Source organism: Sander lucioperca, chromosome 23 (assembly GCF_008315115.2).
Source record: "Sander lucioperca isolate FBNREF2018 chromosome 23, SLUC_FBN_1.2, whole genome shotgun sequence".
In the NCBI taxonomy this organism is placed as follows: domain Eukaryota; kingdom Metazoa; phylum Chordata; class Actinopteri; order Perciformes; family Percidae; genus Sander; species Sander lucioperca.
The window spans coordinates 14,393,624-14,414,594 of NC_050195.1; the positions used below are offsets into that span (position 1 = coordinate 14,393,624).

General features: G+C 40.5%; 1 protein-coding gene across 15 annotated transcripts in view; it reads right to left on the reverse strand.

Moving 5' to 3' along the window:
* Positions 1-12,524: 12,524 nt before the first annotated feature.
* Positions 12,525-20,971, reverse strand: part of svila (supervillin a) — a 160,174-nt gene continuing 151,727 nt past the window's right edge. For 14 of the 15 annotated variants that reach the window (XM_031298250.2, XM_031298242.2, XM_031298252.2 and 11 more), the window contains 4 exons: positions 20,208-20,329; positions 18,220-18,375; positions 15,586-15,606; positions 12,525-13,665 (listed from right to left, as the gene is read on the reverse strand). In XM_031298250.2, the coding sequence (XP_031154110.1) occupies positions 13,579-13,665; positions 15,586-15,606; positions 18,220-18,375; positions 20,208-20,329 (386 nt within the window). In that variant the 3' untranslated portion in view covers positions 12,525-13,578. The remainder of the gene's footprint in view (positions 13,666-15,585; positions 15,607-18,219; positions 18,376-20,207; positions 20,330-20,971) is intronic. The other variant, XM_031298240.2, reaches the window with a different exon arrangement.

The window sequence follows — 20,971 nt, forward strand, 5'->3', positions numbered from 1 at the left end:
GGTGTTGATTAGAGGATCAGAGCCTCTAATGATGCCAGGTGGCGGTGGGAGGGCAGTCTCTTGACTCCGGTCCAAAGGCTGCGATTTGGAGGTGTGGGGCGCACTTGGAAGTGCACACACACACACACACACACACACACACACACACACACACACACACACAGAGTCCCACCTAAAGGTGAAGTGCGTAATAGGAGAGCTCTTCTAAAAGGCGAAGATGCTTTCAGTGATTGGCAGAATCTTCAAGTGCAGCAGTTACCCTTCTTCATCCTGGATGGATGGAATAATTTGACTCAGACTTCCGCTTTCCACTTCTATTCACGTGTCATAGCATATATTCATTTACTACTGTAGTGTGCTCACACTGGAACCCCAAAATAAGAAATGAATGCCAACATGCAGGCTATTAAAATCCTCAATTCTTAACAACTGAAATAGTCAAACAATCTTTTGAGTTAGTTATCGTGCAAAAACATTCTGGAATATCTTTTGGACTGTTGATTGGACAAAACAAGTCATTTGAAGATGCTCTATGAAACTTTGATGGGGACTCTATTATTTGAAATTTTACAAAAATGTATTATTTGTAAAGTTTTTTTTTCTAGATCAATACTGAAAACAATCAGGAAGTAATTTAATAAGTCATTTTTTAAGATTATCTATACTCATAAGAGTATATTTACTTTTACTTTTATTACTAAGTTTCCCTTATAGGTAAATAGTTCATTCTTGACATTGGAAAAAAAAGTTTAGACTTTATTCCAAAGGTCTGTAATGTCCTAATAACTTTTATTCACTTTAAATGACTTTTTATATTATCATTTAAATTAATTTTATGAAACTTTGCCAGCACAACACTGTGTCAACTGAACATGCAACATGCAGAATTTGTCTAAAGGAGAGCATACAATTCAACAAGAAGAATAAAGTTTCCAATAATAAATTAATCATAACTGAATATTTACTTGGGTTTAAATGAAGCAGGAAGGAACTTAATTAGGTATAATTGGTACCAGTTTACAAAAAATCTTTCTAGGAAAAGTCCCAGGAAATAAGTAGGACATGATTGGAACATTACAGACCTGTAAAATAAAGCAGTTTGTCTCTGTTTCTGCAATGTATCAGTTAAGATTTCAAGTAGCTGTCAAGACCAGTCAAGACCAAGACCAAGGCAGGGCCAGACCGAGTCAAGACCAAGACCAAGACCAAGACCAGGCCAGACCGAGCCAAGACCAAGACCGGACAAGACCGAGTCAAGACCAAGACCAAGGCAGGGCAACCAGAGCTTCTCCTATCTCCCGCATTCACTTTCTTGGGAGTGAGTTTACACAGTAAGGGGGTGGGGAGAGGGGGTTAACAGTAACAGATTTTACATTAGAAATTTGTCGTTATTGGTTGCAAGCATGACGTTTTACATCCAATCACAGTAATGATGTTAACACATAAATCTGAAAATGCACAGGCAATTTAGTGATATCCCTGCAGTTATGGTCTTGACCGGTCTTGACATACAGTAAAATCCTGAGTCCTCTTTATCCAAGACAACACTGAGTAAAAATGTGGTAGATTCCGAGACGAGACCTAGAAAAAGTGGTCTTGAGACCGGTCTTAAGGCCAAGACCGATCTTGAGTACTACAACACTGGCAACAACTTTAGAAGATTTTGTGCAAAATGAATCTGTATATTTGGCCAAAGCTGGCGAGAATGAACACATGGTAGTCATGGTCTGAGATGCAATTAATATCTATGGAAAAAGCTACTAAGTGGGCCCTGAGATAGAAGACTATTTTGTCAAAAGATAATCCCTTAGTTGCAGCCCTGTCCATAACTTACTTTTACTTTCTTAATATTTTCCATCTCAAGGATAATTCCATCATAAACCTGAGGAATAAAAGCTAAACTTCTGTAGAGCTCATACAGTAGTGTGTGGTCTGTTAGAGCTGATGTGCCCCAGGCGGTGCAGAGCCACCATCCAGCCTTTAAAGTGACTGTCCAGGTCTAAATTGGACAGGAGACAGTGAGCGAGGGGACCTGAGGCACGTGGCTGCGCTCCACATTATATAAATCCACACCACTTTTATGGGCTCCATCAGGGTAGAGATCTAAATCTGGGTTAACAAGCAGAGCCTACCACTAAGAGCCCAGGGCACCAGAATAGAGAAGAAAAGTCTTCTTTCTGAAATTCATTTCCCATAAATCATCTGAGGCCTGAGTCTTTGAAGTGGCTTTCCTAGACTCTGGGCAGGAAGTGTGGGGCTTAGAGCTTTTTTCCAACCCAAAGACAGAGAGGAGAGGAGAGGAGAGAGGAGAGAAGAGAGGAGAGGAGAGGAGAGGAGAGAGGAAAGGAGAGGAGAGGAGAGGAGAGGAGAGGAGAGGAGAGGAGAGGAGAGAGGAGAGGAGAGGAGAGAGGAGAGGAGAGAGGAGAGAAGATGAGAGGAGAGAAGAGAAGAGAAGAGAAGAGGAGAGGAGAGGAGAGGAGAGGAGAGAGGAGAGGAGAGAAGAGAGGAGAGGAGAGGAGAGGAGAGAGGAGAGGAGAGGAGAGGAGAGGAGAGGAGAGGAGAGGAGAGGAGAGGAGAGGAGGAGAGAAGATGAGAGGAGAGAAAAGAGGAGAGGTTTTCAATTTTTTATTTGACCATTTCAAAGAAGCAATACAATCACAAAATCAAAAACAAGTCAAGAAAAGAAAAAAACTAAATACAAAGAATAAACAACAAAACTGGAAGAAGAAGTGGAGAGAAGGGAAGAAGAATCAGACGAGGAGAAGAGGAATCAGAATCAAAATCAGAAAAGAGAAGGAAGTAGAAGAGGAGAGTAGACGCAAGTAGAGTACAGGAGGACAAGAGGAGAGGAGGAACCAGTAAAGTAGAGGAATCAGGAGAGGTAAAGAAAAAAGGACAGGAGAGAGGAGAGGAAGAATCAGAAGAGGAGAGTAATCAGATGAAGAGATGAGGAATCAGAAGAGGAGAAGAGAGGAATCAGAAGAGGAGAAGAGGAATCAAAGGAGGAGAGGAATCAAAGCTCCATTGTGATGCTGAGAGCAACTGATAATCCACACATAAATAGAAACTGTGAACAAAAAGTAAACACAGCAGGCAGAAGAATATGTGCTAAGCCTTATTTGGACTCTCATTGTTCGCTGCTTGTCATCTTCTGTGGACTGAGGAGAGGAGGGGAGGGGAGGAATGCTGCTGGGCAGGCCCGCCGCCAAATGCAAATATTGTGGAATAAATGGTGCTAAAGCTCAACTGTGCCACTTTGCACCTAAGCCTGTGTTGAATTAACACTGTTATCATAAACAAAACATTATGTTAGTGTGGAAGTGGGCTGAGCGGCGACAGATGGTTAAGAGCATTAGGGAGATACCTGCCAAAGGGCGCCTTTCTCCCCGTTTGGGATATTAAAATTCACAGGCAAGCCATGGCTGCAAATGCGCCTGTGGCATATGGCCCGGTAAATATTGACTGATATTTTAATTACCCTTTGCATAATCTAATAATTAATCACAAACATTACAGTTTCACCTTTCCACGGTGCTGCTTCAGAGGCGGAGAATCTCTGTGGAGACTCAGTATGAGGTGCTGTCACATACTGATCAGGCATGTGACGCTTTTGTCCAACTTCCATTTATTTTTGATTTAATTGAAAAGGCCTATAATACAATATAAACACACATTACAAATGAAGCCTTTGATTAGTCGTTGTGGTGCAAAATTACCCCTTTTTATACTATTATATCATATGTGTATGTGTTATTTCATTATTACTAGTTAATGTGTTCGCAGGATTTTCATGTTGCACCTGGTTCAATCAATCAGACTGTATTTATATGGCACTTTTCATACATGTCAATGTAGCACAGAGTGTCCGCCCCACCCCACCCCCCCCCACACACACACACACACACACACACACACACACACACACACACACACACACACACACACACACACACACAGATATACAGATATACACAAATAACATAATATCCCTCGCAAACGAGACTAACAGTGAAAAGAATGCTAGTTTTATATAGTTTTTATTAATGTCTCTGCCCAGGTCTGATTTCTCCTGCGAAGTCACAGAATGATTTGCGGCAGGTAGACGGAGCTACAGTAACACATTCTGAAGGGTCACAGATTTCAGTGTAACACCAGAAAAGCCTAGTTAGTGTATCCAGCCAGGCAGGAGATTTCTTTATATCGGCCTAATTGTATTCTAATTGTATTTTAGAAGTTATCTGCTGTAGTTATGGCTGATACTGGGGCAGGACCATCACAGGAAAGAAGGAAATTAAACAAAGAACTAAAAGCTAAAAGGGAAAGTGAAAGACTAACTAAATAAAACTAACTAAAGCAAGCTACATATAAATATGGTTGAGGTGGAACCCATTTGAACTACTTTATATACTGCTGACTGGTACTGATGATGTCATCAGAGAGACCTCAACCATAATCCCTGTCCCCAAGAAGCCAAGGACCACAGGACTTAATGACTTCAGACCCGTCGCCCTGACCTCTGTGGTTATGAAGTCCTTTGAGCGCCTTGTGCTTTCACACCTCAAAGACCTCACCGACCCCCTCCTGGACCCCCTGCAGTTTGCCTACAGAGCCGTTCTTTCTCCTCTGCTCTTCTCCCTGTACACCAACAGCTGCACCTCCAGTCACCAGTCCGTCAAGCTTCTGAAGTTTGCGGACAACACCTCCCTCATCGGACTCATCTCTGATGGAGACGAGTCCGCCTACAGGTGGGAGGCTGACCACCTGGTGACCTGGTGCAAGCAAAACAATCTAGAGCTCAACGCTCTAAAGACAGTGGAGATGGTTGTGGACTTCAGGAAGAACCCAGCCCCACCTGCCCCCATCACCCTCTGTGGCTCCACAATTGACACTGTGGAGTCTTTCCGCTTCCTGGGAACTACCATCTCCCAGGACCTCAAGTGGGAGCTGAACATCAGCTCCCTCGTCAAGAAAGCACAACAGAGGATGTACTTCCTGCGGCAGCTGAAGAAATTCAACCTGCCAAAGACAATGATGGTGCACTTCTACACAGCCATCATTGAGTCCATCCTCACATCCTCCATCACCATCTGGTACGCTGCTGCCACTGCCAAGGACAAGGGCAGGCTGCAGCGTGTCATTCGGTCAGCTGAGAAGGTGATTGGCTGCAATCTGCCGCCGCTCCAGGACCTATACGCCACCAGGACTCTGAAGCGTGCTGGTAAGATTGTGGCTGACCCCTCCCACCCGGACACAAGCTCTTTGAGCCACTCCCCTCTGGCAGGAGGATGAGGTCCATCAGGACCAAAACCTCACGCCACATAAACAGTTTTTTCCCCTCCGCCACTAGCCTTCTAAACAAGGCCTGGAACCCACCCTGGCTCTCTCCACACCCCACCTCTGGCTCCTCATGCCACTGTACCTACTCTGCTGTAGCGTCCCTTTTCACTACTGTTTAACTTATTTTACTATTTATTTAAATTTATTTTATCGTTATTAATACGTACTGTGTGTATATGTTTATACTTATATTGTTTATATCTTTTTATCCTTCTTATATTTGTATGTGTGACATGCTCCAACAACACCATGACAAATTCCTCGTATGTGCAACGTACTTGGCAATAAAGCCCTTTCTGATTCTGATTCTGATTCTGATCATGCTTTAGCTTGGAGGCTAAAAACAACAGGTTGCCTGTGTTACAAACTGGAGGCGGGAGTTTGAAAGACATGGGCATCTACCAGGCAGGGAGGGGCAAAATAATGATGATAGTGAGACATATAGCATCCAACATTTTGTAGGGACTAAATATACTAAATAAATACCACTACTAGGGACTAAATGTCTGGATGTCTTTGCAGGCGTTTTTATATTAATTCAGATACTTAATGGTTTGGCTCTCCAGTATAGTTCTGACCTTTTTTCACTGACTGCAAAACTGTCAGACTTCTTATTCTTATTCTTTATTTTATAAAGGACAACACACATTCATTAACATTTCTGTAACTGTGCCAGTGTTAGCCAGCCGGCTAATTTTCAACTGTAGTCCTTTGGCCAGATGATTTTAGACCAGAGCAGCAGGAAACAGCAAGACATTAGTACAGGTTAAACTACACAGACAGAAGTCAACAAGACACCACACAGACAGCTAGAGCAACAAATAAGCTTTCTCAGTGAGTCATGCAGAGCTACAGGTAGCAGCAAGACATTAGCACAGTTACCCATCAACAGTATCCCCATTCTGTATAAGAAGCCATGCAAGCATCAACACACAGCCAGCAACACAGACCCCGTTCAACCATGCAAAGCAGTAACAAGCAGTAATAAAAAGATGAAATGGGCTACATCACTCATGAGGGAGGCATTAATTCAGCACAGGTTAATTATGGTAAAATAATTCAAATACAAGTTAATTTTGGTGTGGTTTCTAACTGTACCTAGAATAAGATCCAGACCTGGTTACTTTGGTCCCTTATGGCCTGAGATCTCCTACAACTGTGTCCACGCCCAAAAGAGAACTGAAAACCTTTCTATTTCCTCAGGTTTATTTCTCACCATCAGATACTGCATGTTCGTGCAGTACAATGGTGGAATGTAACTAACTACATTTACTCCAGTACTGTACTTAAGTACAAATGTTGAGGTACTTGTACTTTACTTGAGTCTTTTCTTTTCATGCCACTTTCTACTTCTACTCCGCTACATTTCAGAGAGAAATAGTCCTTTTTACTCCACTACATTCATCTGACAGCTTTATTTACTAGTTACTTTACACATTAAGATTACTGCACACAAAACATATGTAGTTTATAAAATCTGATGTTTTATTCTAAAGTAAACTAGCCAACAATATAACGGTATTACGGTATAACGAGTATTTTTACAGTGTGGTATTAGTACTTTTACTTACTTAATGAATTGAGTTTACTTGTGATTTAATATCTTATAGAAATAAATATGCCTTCCGAACAGATTTCAGATAAAAAGAGAAGTTAGAGGAACGCTATTTTCTAATCTATTTTAGTAAATGTATTTGTAAGCCCTGAAATGAAATGCACGAAGGTTTACCTGTGCTCTATGTGACACATAAAACTTTGGGGGATTTTGAAATCATTTGAACCAAGTAATAACATTTCACATCTCACAGGAAATTGATGGCAACATGGAAATATTTTCTCCTCCCTTTGAAACCTCATGACAGCGAGTTCTAGATTGTTCCAGAATAGATTGTTGCTGGGGATTTCTTTGATGTAGGCTACTTTTCAGTGAACAGCACTAACTACAACTTTTGATATTTTGGGTGAACTGAGCCTTTAGCACCTGAATAAACGTACCTGTACTTGTTTGATTTCTCTGTCCTCCGACTGCTAGATTCTTTGTGTGTGTCACTATACTATATTGTACAGGTGTGTGTGTGTGTGTGTGTGTGTGTGTGTGTGTGTGTGTGTGCGTGCGTGTGTCATGGTGTTTGGCATTCATGTTTCTGTAGTCTGTAAAGAGATTGTTTTCAAAAGGAAAGCATGTTGGAGCTCAGCACAGAAACTAGGCTCAGAGTCAAAATGGGCTCAGAGATACTACACACACCTGGCAGTGTGTGCACAGCAACACACTGTACATCCTACTGTCTTCCTGGAGACAGAGAAGTGTTGGGGGGTGGGGGGAGTGGTTGGAGCATGTTGCACTGAGTGGGTGTGGAGGAGTGGGTGGGTGGATATGCTCCGTGTCGCACATCAAACTCCTCGCAGGCCAGAGGAGTTCAGAGGAGGCATGTGGATACAGCATAATCCGGCACAGACTCACTCACCATCCAACAACTTAGCATGCAAGAGAGGGCGAGCAGATGAAAAACAGCGAGAAGCGCGCAGCGCCTTGCCAACCCTTTTGGAAAAAGGCAGCAGCTTCTTCTTCTTCTTTCTCTCGTTGCTGTTTCGGGGCAGGCTGTCAGTAAGGCTGTTAAAATATTGAGCAACACTCGAGCAACAGTTGGATGAACAGAAACCTGCTGTGTATATTGTTCTACTGTGATTGCATGAAATTCCCCTCTAATTGCTCTTGTTCCTCAACACAGGCCAACGGCTGATATTGAGAACATCTGAGAGCTTTCAGTGTGTGTGTGTGTGTGTGTGTGTGTGGAGTTGGAGGACAGCCTGGAAAATGAGGCTGTTATGTTTGACAGGTTGGAAGGCTGATTGTAGCTTTCACCTGTGACTTCACATAGGTAATTGAGCTTTTAACAGAATCCATAAAGCTGCCATATGTGAGCCAAGCAGACCGAATGGAAGGTTGTCTAATATATCAAACATATCAAAACCCAGAGGTGACAGAGGTGTTTATAAGAGACTGACAGGGAAACAGTGACTTTCTCAGTATGATTACCAGTATTAACGCATTGACTTTATGTATACACATACAGTAGGTCCGCCCTGTTCCACAGTTACGGGGAATTTACGCAGCATAAACACAGCCAGTCTTGTGTTTTGATGACTGAACACCTCCTTTGGCTTTGTAAGGGGTTAACTGCCTGGACCCCAAAAAAAAAATGTTAAGGCACTCCCCTCTCTGAAACGTAACCCCATTTTTATCGACAGTGGGGAAACTAGCAACAAAAGTAGCCAGGTTGAATGTAATTGAAATAACATGAAGTGCATATTTTTTATTGTGTGTTTCTGTTGTGCAAATGAAGAAATATAAGTTGTCCCAAAGTTTTTAGTAGTGGTGGAGGATGTAGCAACACTGTAAAAAATACTTCGTTAAACGTAAATGTTTTGCATGAAAATAATACTTAAGTTAAAGTAGTGATAGACCGATTATCGGGCCTGGCTGATTATCGGGCCGTTTTTTTGTCAGTTTGCAGATGATCTGTATCAGCGTTTTATTTTCCTGATAACTGATAACGTGAATGAATTAAAAAGTGTTGCTACTACAGCTCTGTGTCTGTCCCTCTGCTTCAGTTTATCTCACCACTGAGTCTGACTTCATGTCCCCCCCCCCCCCAACACCACTATCTGACTCTCTGTTACTGGGGATTATGGTGAAAGTTTCTCATTTATTAAATAATTGCTTAAGGCACTTAAACTAAGTTTTATGTTGGAGTATGTAACATTCCAAAATTAAAATTTTGACCTCAAGATTTTCACTGTAAATGCATATTGGTTCCAAATATCTGTTATCGGTTTCATTAAAGGTCCAATGTGTGGGAATTTCTCCCATCTAGCGTTGAGATCATATATCGCAGTCAACTCTCTCGTACCACGCAGTTCAAAGTACGTATTACAGCTACGGAAGCCTTCATGCTTCAAAAAGCCGGTCTCTTGCTCTTTTCAATCTCCTTTTTCTTTTTCTGGGTGAAGAAGAAGAAGACTCCTGTTCCTGAAATTTGGATTTTGAATACGTGTGGTCCTCCATGTTTCCTTCTTCAGGAAGCTACGATACCCGTTAGCAGCAGCTGTTAGTTTATCATGTGACAGTGAAAACGTGAAAGGTGGAGCAGTATGTCCAGACCTGCGCAGTATACCCACTAAGAAAGCTCCAGGATTTCCATATACCCACTTAAAAATGCTCAATGACACACAACATACTTTTCCATTATATTTTTGATATATTTTGAAATGTCATCTGTGTTCTTTTCCTTCGCATAGGCTAAATAAAGGTACTTCCACCGTAAATTGGTGCATTAAAGTGTATCAGAATGCAGAAAATGAAGTTGTTGACGCTCATAACTTCCCTGGGGGAGGACACCCAGACCCCCCTTCCCCAAAGGCAGATTCTGGCCAATATACAGGACAGTACACCCACTACAATACATTAGACTACACCACTGGTGCATACAATACTAAGCTTTTGAAATTTTTTTTTAGCATATTCTTTATATTTATACATCATGTTTTAATGTTAAAATGTGGCACAGTGAATCCTTAACCTAACTGTATCTGTTGAAGGCTACCTTAGCTGTAGGCCAGTACACCTATATCATCAATACTATGTACATTAAAAAAAGATTTATCTTTACTATTAACATGTTGGATTCATGTTAATGTATATTTTCTTTCATATTTTTTTTATTTTAAACCATGGAACAACAATTTGGAGGCCCCCCTGCAGCAACTCTGAGCTGAAGATCTCTGCTTTATTGTTACCAAACAGGGCTTTTTCACGTGTGACAGTAGAAAAAGCACAGGTGTAAATAATACAATGAATGTTGGCTGAATTCCATTCAGCTGCTTCAGTTTCACGTTGGCTCACTGTAACACTGTCACGGCTCACCGCGACGCTGGAATAGAACAGAGCCATCATTAATGTTATTAGTAACACCTGTGTTTTTCCTACTTAGTCAAAATGTCTGCTGTGGAAAAAAAAAGGGACTAGGAATCTGATTCCTTCAGCTTTTGTTCTTTCAATACAGTCATTAATCGTCATCTATGAGCTACTGCAGAAGAACGGTTTTGGGTTTTGGCCCCTCGATGCAATGTCTACTTGCGACCTCTTTTTCTACTGTCTTGCTGTTTTTTTGTGTTTCATTTGAAAGAGAGACAGAGATGTAGAGATAAAATCCCTCCAGTACATCATAATTAAAAAACAAATAAAACAACTTCATGTCCTATGGTCCTGTGATAAATGATAACCTATGTCAGAGTGCAGGGACCCAGGGTCCATTCAGCCTAAGAGTATTTGTTCTGGGAGATGGGTCAATCCTAAACGGGATGGATAGCACATAAGAAGCTGGGTCCAGACTAGTGTAATGATAGCCAGACAGATTCTTTTAAGAGGATGGAAGAATGAAGGGCTGCCGTCTATCCAGGAGTGGGCTTGTCATATAAACGGTTTGCCAGATTGGAGGTCTACACTAGAAAATGGGGAAAGTACCTGAACTTTCTGGAGGGCTCCTAAGAAGCTGTGTACCAGGGAGAGACGTGTATGATGGGTTTACGGTGTTGTCATAAAAACTTGTTTATTTGGTTTATTGTCTATTTTGTTACTATATTGTTGTATGGTCTTGAATATTGTAGTTCATGTGTCATCTTTTCTTGATTTTTGTCTGGGTGGGTGATGACGACGACGTTCATGTTGCGAGTTGTAGGTTTTGTATTTTGTTGAAAAGTAAAACAATTGTTAATTACAAAAAAAGAAGAAAAAAAAACTATTTGGTGCTGGACAGATATTTGTACTATTAATCATCTGGTGAGCTTTCACATTTCTATTGCAACCCCTTGTGGAGGCACAGAGACACTCAGCTTCGGTATGTCTCGTCTTTCTGGGTACTAGAAGTTACATTTAGTCAATATTCAACAGTTTATCACAGAAAAAAGAAATTTATGTACAGCACATAAGTTTGAGGAGATCATACTGACGCAAATGCAGTGTAATCAGTGTTACTGGTAGTAACAGTGTCATCTCACATGACTTAAATGTGACTCAGCATGAATCCAACTGATCACCTGAGTTTCTGTACCAGTCCTCTCTAGTCCACATACATTAGTATACTGCCCTCTACTGGACTATAAAAGAATAATGTTCATATTGTGGTCACATACAGCAGATTTCAGGGGTTTTCAGCCAGCCCCAAAGGTAATTCACCAGCGCCAAAATGATAAGAATTGAGAGAAGAAATAGCAATTCAAATCCTCTGACTGTGTTGAATAGGAATTTAGCAAACAACCGTTGAACAAGCAGAACAATAATTTAAATAGGAGCGCTTATCTCAGTTTTACCGTCCAGAGTCAGGCTGTGCCAGACTCTCTCGATAATTTTTACCAGGGATCAACCGATACTGGTTTTTCAAGGCCGATACTGATTATTAGTAGTTAATGAAACCGAAACAGATATTTTGAACCGATATGTATTTACAGTAAAAAATAAAAATCTTTAAGTCAAAATTAAGATTTTGAAATGTTACAATTCCAACACAAAACTTTGTTTAAATGCTTTAAGCAATTATTTAATAAATGAGAAACTTTCACCATAATCCCCAGTAACAGAGAGTCAGATAGTGGTGTTGTGGGGGGGGACATGAAGTCAGACTCAGTGGTGAGATAAACTGAAGCAGAGGGACAGACACAGAGCTGTAGCAGAGCCAAAGTACAACACTTTTTAATTCATTCACGTTATCAGTTATCAGGAAAATAAAACGTGATACAGATCATCTGCAAACTGACAAAAAAACGGCCCGATAATCAGCCAGGGCCAATAATTGGTCTATCCCTAATTTTCACGGTAGTATTTAAACAATATTTTTTTAAGCAGTTTTGTTGATTGGGGTTCCATTTACTCCAACATAGTAGACATGTTTATCAAATTGTCAGAAATGACAGGCAAAGGCATAGATTTCTGTCAAATAAGGTAACACACTCATTGCCGTAACTGTACGAGGTGATCATGCTTACTATTGTGTAGCCCCCCCCAAAAAGGCCCATTCTGAGTCATGATAAACTCTGGCTATGAATCTAAGAATCTTAACCACAGTTTATAATCCAGTATATAAATGAGTGAGGTTAGCCTGCACCATGGAGAAAACAAAAGGCAAGGAAAATGTTCTGACTTTCAGAGTTTATTTCTCTAATATTTCTTTATATCACAAAAAGTCTTCGAAATGCAGACTAGGATCTGTATGTAAACTGTACACAAAAGCAAGGCACTATACACTGTAGGATTTAAAAATCAAATGCATTTCATCATCATTACCTTTGCCGTTTATCAAGCCTGTATCCTGTTTTTTTTTTGTATATCTGAAACAGAAATGACACTAGATGCAATAACAAAGCTGCGTCATCTGATTTATAAATGACAAATGGTGAACTGTACAGCAGAGACACTTCTGTAACATCCAGTATTTATCATCATACATTATAAACCTCCTCAACATTAATTATACAGTTTATTCCATCATTTTTAATTCAGTGAACATTCATGAAGCTTTAAAAAAAAAAAAAAAAAATCCTATATGAATTTGATAAATATAAATTATTTGTAATGCACAAACATACATACAAAGAACAGCAGAGAGATGCTGAGGAGTGTGCTCAACAGGCTGACAGACCTGCTCCCACTCTAACACATGGCTGCATGGCTGACAATGTAAGGGCACTGGGTTGTTCTGCGTATAGTACATATTTACAACCATTAACATTAAATTCAATAAAGTTGTTGGACCTGCACTCCCTGCCTATAGACGTCATCTGAAACTTCCAAGTTTCAAAAGGGCAACTTTAAAGAGGAGCTATTAACAAATTCTCTCAGAGGTGCATCCACCTACCAGGGCTTTTGGCGCACCCCCCCCCCCCATAGCCAAATAAAAACTCACTAGCACCAAAATGATAAGAATCGAGAATAAAAATAGTGATTTAAATCCTCTCTTTACCAAACAACCGTACAACATAAAAAAACTTAGATATGAGAGCTAATCTCAGTTTTACCGTCCAGTGTCAGCAGTATTTAAATATTAATACTACTTTTTTTAACCAGTTAATCGGGGTTTCATTTACTCAAGCATTATATACAGGTTTGTCTCCTTTGGACGTAAAGCAAAGAGGAGACAAAAAACAACATCCTGGTGTCTTCTGGTCAGCTCTCTGTTTCAACCATTTTTAAAAAAGTCCTTTGGCTTTCTTCAACTTCACCTGCTTCCAGCCAGGCAAAGCCCCATACTCCTCTCTGGTCATGTCCAGGGCTTTCTGTGGGAGCATGGAGCAGTCACAGTCACACACACATCATAGTTTAGAGATGGTCCGATACCATTTTTTGCTTCCCGATATCGATTCCGATACCTGAACTTGCGTCTGGGCCGATACCGAGTACTAGGGCGATTTAAAAAAAAAAAAAAAAAAAAAAAAATCAAATTGCAATTTTTCTGCCAGATATTGTGGTTACGATTCGATTTGCGGGTTTTTTTGAGCTGCATATTGCACCTTCTACAATCATGTTAAATAAAGTAATAAATAAATTAAAAATCCACTGAAAATAGGACATTTGTGTAAACAATCTGTGATATGTAACATTATTCCAGCATTATCCTATGAAAAACAGTAAATATAACAATAAAAAGAGGAATAAAAAATGTTCAACCAAATGTTACACCAAACATTCAACTAAATAATTTACATTTGATTTATTACGGTCTTCGCGATTAGCTAATCGCATTCTTTCAAATCGTGATTTTGATTTGAAAACAATTCATCTTTCAGCCCAACCAAGTACCGATCCCATACCAGTGTGTCATATATTTTATTATGTTTTAACAGCTGTATACTACTATCCCTGTATTGATGGGATATGATTGCTCTCACTCATTACGTTTACATGCACACCAATATTCCACTATTATTCCGAATATGACAATATTCTGAATTTGATACAGGTCACGTAAACAGTATACTCCGGTAGGATATTCCAAATAAGGCCTTTTTCCAAACATAGCATTTTCTGATTAAGACATGGGTGATATGTCGGTACTATTCTGGTTTTAGAGGCATTCTTTGGACATGTATACAGAGCATTTGGAATATGCCTCTCAATCGGGGTTTGTACCGCAGTTTAGGCCCAGTTTACGGCCTCTTGCCTGATTACAGCTTACGGTCAGCTCTGTGCGTTGCTATGGTTTCTGTACACAAACCAACAACCTAACAGTTTGCAAGGCTGCAGACCCGATAAGAAGGAGAACCACAGCTACTTTTAAACATTATCAAAGACTTGGATATCAACAGGTTATTGGATATGAGCACACATCGCTACACCGACCTTTTCAAGAAGCTGGTTGAAGGAATGAAAGTCTGCCGCCGCTGGAAAACTTTGAAAAAATCCTGTTTTGCACGGCTACACGTAAACGGGAATATTAGTGGAGGACTCACTTTCATTAGCCGTGTAAACAGCTTAGTCGGAATATTGTCTTTTTCGGAATAAGGGCAAAAACCAGAATATTATGTGCATGTAAACGTAGTCAATGTTGTCGGCCTGGCTCAGGTTAAACTTTTTGTGAAACATGAACAAACAATGGATGCCGTAGAACTTCATTTTATTATCCAGTTTCACAGTGAGTCATAATGGAAAAACGAACATAAATAAACTACTTTAAAGTAGATTTTCTTCAGGGCTAAATAACGTGGTATTCGGTGCATAAACTCCAGTACTTGCCGATACTGAGACCAGCATTTTAGGTGGTATCAGAGGTTTATCCAATATTGGTATCAGAACATCTCTACCATAGTTTACAATACAAACTGTTGAGAATGTCACACCAACACATCCTGCAACTTGCATGGTGAGGAATGAGTAACATCTGAGAACACACTCATGCGTCAGTGAGATTAAGAACGCAGCCATCTTTTTTTTAATTTGCATCTCCGGTAGAATATGGTCAAAGAGCTCAAATCGCCAGGATTCAGTAGGGCGTCCACACCGGCCTGTAGATTGTGAGTGAACAGCATGCTAAACTAATAAGAGGAGTTAGACGTTTTATCAGACAGAAAATATAAAAGAGAGATGAGGAAGAGTTTGATTTAAAAAAAAAAAAAAGTTATTTATGGTTAAATTGAGTGAGGATGCTGTGCAACAGGAGCACTTGTCCGGGTCATCCATGCTCAAGTCAGATGACTCACCTTCCCATAAGCCCCTACTCCCTGGAGGGTGGAATGAAAGAAGTAGATAGTTTCACAAAAAAAGGCAAGAAGATGGAGAGAAGATGGCAAAAACGTGATGAAAGACAAGAATGCGAAATAAAAAAGGGGAGAGAATGAACATAAGGGAAATCTGAGAAAAGTTGAATGATGCATACATAACCACAGATAGGTCAGGAAAACCATAAAATATTTGCAGAAAGTGATCTAAATTATAATATTCCTATAACCTCACAGTGTTTCTAAACAACAATCTTCCTGAAAGTCATATTGAGTGAACATAAGTTTACCCTTTAACTTGAACTCCATAATTATTCTATATTCTTCTTATTGTCAATAAATCCAATGAAAACAACAATGAATGCATCTACTCACTGGTATAGTATTTATTGGCATTTATTATACTGTACTTTAAAGCAGTACTAATCACTTTTTTGGCCACTTTGGGTCACAACAAGCTGAACATCACACGTGTCTGACATATGGCTAAAGCGTGATTTATGGTTCTGTGGAGGCTCCACGCAGAGCTTCCTCCGTAGCCTACATAAGTGGCCTGATGTTTATGCTTGTGAGGTGGTTGTGTGTGTGGGGAGTGTGTGGTAGAGGGAGAAGTGAAAGAGTGACGGTGATTAGCTTTAGAGCGAGTAGTGACTCTAGAGTCATAGTGAGAGAAACAAAGTGTCTCCCCTGTTCTTTCTTTTTTTTGGGGACCAATTTTTTTTATTATTTTTTAGCACCATTTATCATACAGACATACAAAACAAATTCTACAATACGTGTCAGGTAATGTCAAGTGGTGCATAGAACAGATGAACACAAATTGAACAAGAACAAAAGCCCTCTCCCATCCCCCACCCTCTGCGGTCTTGAGGAAAACAAAACAAAAAATAATCAGAAATCCCACCTTGCCTAGTCTCTCTCCTCTAGTTCTTGTGATGCTGAGGTCATTAGGTCTGATATTTGTGCTGCTGTGCTTTTCCATAGGCTGATAGTTGATGGTTTTGCTTTGTTAATCCTTGCTGTAGAGAGCTCAAGCATAACTATGTCCAGAAAATACGCCAACCACTGTTTTATACAAAGCGAGTGGGGGGGGGGGGGGGGGCCAGCGCTGAGCTATCATTTTCTTGGTTGCAGTTGAGCCGGCTAGCCAAATTTTCCTCTGTCTCCCAAGCAGGTGTAATTTAGAGTCGTTATTACGTAACAAAACAATCAGGTCAGTAGGAATTCGACATCCTATCACATCAGATATTATTGTTGTTGTTTTATTCCAAAACTCATGTACCTGTTCACACTCCCAGACCATATGTAGGAAAGTTCCAGTTTGTTCAGGTTGACAGAACGTACAATAGGGAGTGGGAAGGGCTTTCGAGACGTATCTCTTCTGAGGAGTCCAATATGTCCTATGGCATATGTTGAAGTGGACTCCCCTGTTCTTTCTGACCAGGGTGGGAAACCTGCAGCAGGAGAAGTTAACCCTCTCCTTGATTTCATGTTGTTTATGGAGAAGGAGAACCAGGAAATGAGTCGGGGGAAATGCAATGCAACCGTGCGTCGCCGCGACGTGTAGTTACATTTTTTCAAGGACTGCACGTCAGGCTACGGCGTAGGGTTCGTGTCTCCACGTACCTACATACGTAGCAAACGGTGTAAATTTAACGCAGAAGTATCAATCACGCTTAATGTGATAGCAATCAGTTGCTTATTTACACACCCTGCAGACACAGAGCAACAAGAGCATTCATTCGGAGTCATGTTTACGTCCACCTGATGAATAAACCAAGTCAAATAATCCCTCTTTTTTATCTTTTGAGTCTCCGCTAACTCCTGAGACTCTTTAGCTGCTAAATGCTCTACTGTGTTCACCAGCTAGTTGCTAACTTTTTCTTTTTGTCATTTGGTGCTGGGCAGGTAGTGTACAGTGAGTTTATCGCGGCTTCTTTCTCGGCCACCTGCTGTGGCTAAACATTAGGAGAGCGGCGAACCAAAACAGTAAACTTGGGAATAGGGATAACGATTTGGGGAAAATAAATAAATAGAATTGCAATTTTCTGCTAGATATTTCGGTTACATATTACACCTTCTACCATCAATAAAGTTATAAAAAATAAATGAAAAATCCACTGAAAATAGGACATTTCTGTTAACAATCTGTGATATGTAACATTATTCCAGCATTTGAATCAAAAATGTTAAACATTTCATTAATCGCGGTCTTCATTAGCTTATCACAGTCTTTCAAATCTCGATTTTGATTTAAAAACGATTGATCATTCAGCCCTACTTGGGGATCATAAAGCTAAGTTAAAACACACTGACACTGCAGAGTAGGTGATCATTCTCGGGTTGGTTTGTCACTACGAGCGACACCTTTCACAGCACATTGGAGCCATTGTAAATATAAAGAGATTGAATAGTGCAAATTGAAAAAAGTAGTCGTAAAATGTGTTTCTAATATATCAGAATTAAACAATTATTGAGATGTTTCACATTCTCTAGCTAAACGTTTTCTCTTTTACTTAATGACCGACAATCATCATGGTTAATATCTAAAAAAAACGAAACATGTAGCACCTTTAAAGTAACAACAGAGAGCGGCTGTAGACTGCAGGGTCTTACCTCAAAGTCCTCATTAGACAGGTAGACCTCCAGGCGGAGAGGGTCAACGCCCTCAGGCAGCGGCCGAGCCAGAACATCTGCCAGTGGGTACGCCGTCTTACACAGCCTGGCCAACACGTCCTCTACCAGGATAATCTGGTTACACACCTCCGCCTCCTGAGAACACACACACTAAATATTTCAGTCAGGAACCCTCTCGTCATAGATTTAACCATTTATTGCGACAAATGGAAATACAGTTATGCTTGGCGCTGATGGCGCGAATAATGCTCCCTGGACCAGCCAAGCAGCATGCTAAGCTGAGACAGGGAGCACCATGCTGAAACCCCCCTGGGTAAAAAAAAAAAAAGAAAGGGTGAACCAAAAGAAAGACATTGAAAACCATTTTAAACTTTGAGTCATGTTAGGACTCTGAACTAGAAAGGTGGAGGCAAAATGTTGCCAGCAGCAGCAGTGAGTGAAGCAGCGTCAGTGTAGCAGGGATAGGTGAGGAGTTTAAAATAGTCTCGCTTTGCCAGACCATCCACAATCTGCGGAGCGGAGGAGGGTCTGGCTAGTCCACACAGCATTCTGGGATGGGAGAAAAACGTGTTCTGGTTTACTGGCATTTCTTTAAACCAATCACAATCGTCATGGGCTAAGCTAAAAGTCGCGCGAGAGAAAACTCCGATTGGACAGATAGTCTAGCTAGCTGTCTGGATTTACCCTGCAGAGATCTGAGGAGCAGTTAACCATAGTCCTCAGAAATCCACCGGAGGTTAGAACGCCAACACAAAGACAGAGGAAGGGGACGGACATCGTTTAGTCTGTTGCACGACTAAAACTACTTTTGAACGTACACATGTTCCACCAAAACAAGTTCCTTCCTTAGGCCATTTTTCAGAGGCACCGTGGCTCCGTCTGGAGCTTAGCACCACCCAAGACGATTGTGATTGGTTTAAAGAAATGCCAATAAACCAGAGCACGTTTTTCTCCCATCCCAAAAAGAAATCGAAAATTGTATGTATCGTGATTTTTTTTGCGATGATTTTTAAAATAAATTATTTCCCCTAGAATCGATATTATTTTCATTTTTTTACCAATGATTCACCGCCGATGGCAACTACATCATATCTGCTTCCAGCTAAACAGCTTAACAGCAGAAAATCCATGTTTGTTCTTCTTTACAAATTAAATAAAGGTCAGACTGACTGACATGTGATGTGCATTCTTAGAAAACAATCAGAAATGTCTCATGATAGTATATGTATTGTCTCTAAAAGTGTATTATTCAACTTTTTTTTTTTTGTCAAATAAGGAAAAGAAAATCGCAATACTCGATACTATCAAACCGCAATACTTATAGAATCACAAATGAAAATCGCAATACAAATGGAATTGGCGCCCCTGTATCATGAAAGAATGGAATCCCTAGCCCTAGTCCATAGTAATGTTGACTTTTCTTCCCTCAGCTGAAGACTCGTCAAGGGACAGAGCTGCTGATCCAGTCAGAGATCGACAGCGTCATCAACGACTGGTACCGGGCCCTCACAGAGACCATTAGCACACATGTGAGGGGACATCTTTCATTAGCAACAGCTTGTCACAAGTTTTACTTTGAAAGGGTAACTTCTGTTTTTTTTTTTTCAACCTGGACCCTATTTTCCTATGTTTTGTGTCTAAGTGACTGATGGGAACAACAATCTCTGAAACTGGTCCATTATTAAGCGAGACCGCTGCAGTCGACAGCAGCGAAAACAAGCTACAATGTAGTGTTGGTGGGCAATTGTGCATCTTCAATTTACGTCAACAAAAAGTGCTGTTTTACCACTGACAGGCTCAGATTATTGTTCTAATGTCCCAGCCCTACTGACCTGTATTCATGAAAAAGGAATACAGTAAGTGCATGTGCTTCCGTACAGTATATACATTAATGGCTACAGGCAGACACTGTTCATATCAGATGATGCAGCTGGGAGGAATCAGATAATAGGATGGGATCCACACACCCTCTCAGTGATCTCAGCGATGTCCTCTCGGTGCTCCCAGCTGGGGAACATGTTGGTGAAGGTGAGCGGCTCCAGACCAGCGTGGATCAGGTACGCTTTGGGAGGCTTCTTCTCATTCTTTTCTGTGGCAACAAAGTAACAACAGACTGGCGGTGTTAAAGAAGCACTGCTGCAGTGGTTTTGCACTGCAGTTCACATTAGAGCTGGGAGGTATGGAGAAAAATCAAATATCACAATATTTTGGACCAAATACATCGATATTAATATTGCGGCGATATTGTAGGGTTGACTATTAGTGCTTTAATAAAATATTTACACAGTGAAATTTTAAATAAGTAATCATCAGTCATGTGGATATAATAACTAAGTGGTAATAGAACAGTTAGAACAGTCAGGTAAATTCAGAAAATGACATCACTTTACTGTGACAGGAAACAGGAAAAGACAACACTTGTGTCATATTGCGATATCCAAGATTGAAGACGATATCGAGCCTCACGTATCGATATAATATTGATACAGTATATTGCCCAGCCCTAGTTTACATACATCGTTTTCAGTCGTACTGTTGTCTGAGGATGTCCTCAACAGTAACAGAAAGTGGTTTTGTATGTGTCTAATAATGAATGGATGAATGAAAAAAAAAAGTATTGGAGCTTCAGAAAAAGCAAGAATAAGCGAAATAAATAAATACTTTTAAATAAATACTCTTGTGGCCGGGTTAGCTCAGTTGGCAGCGGCCGCGGGTTTGACTCCGACCTGCG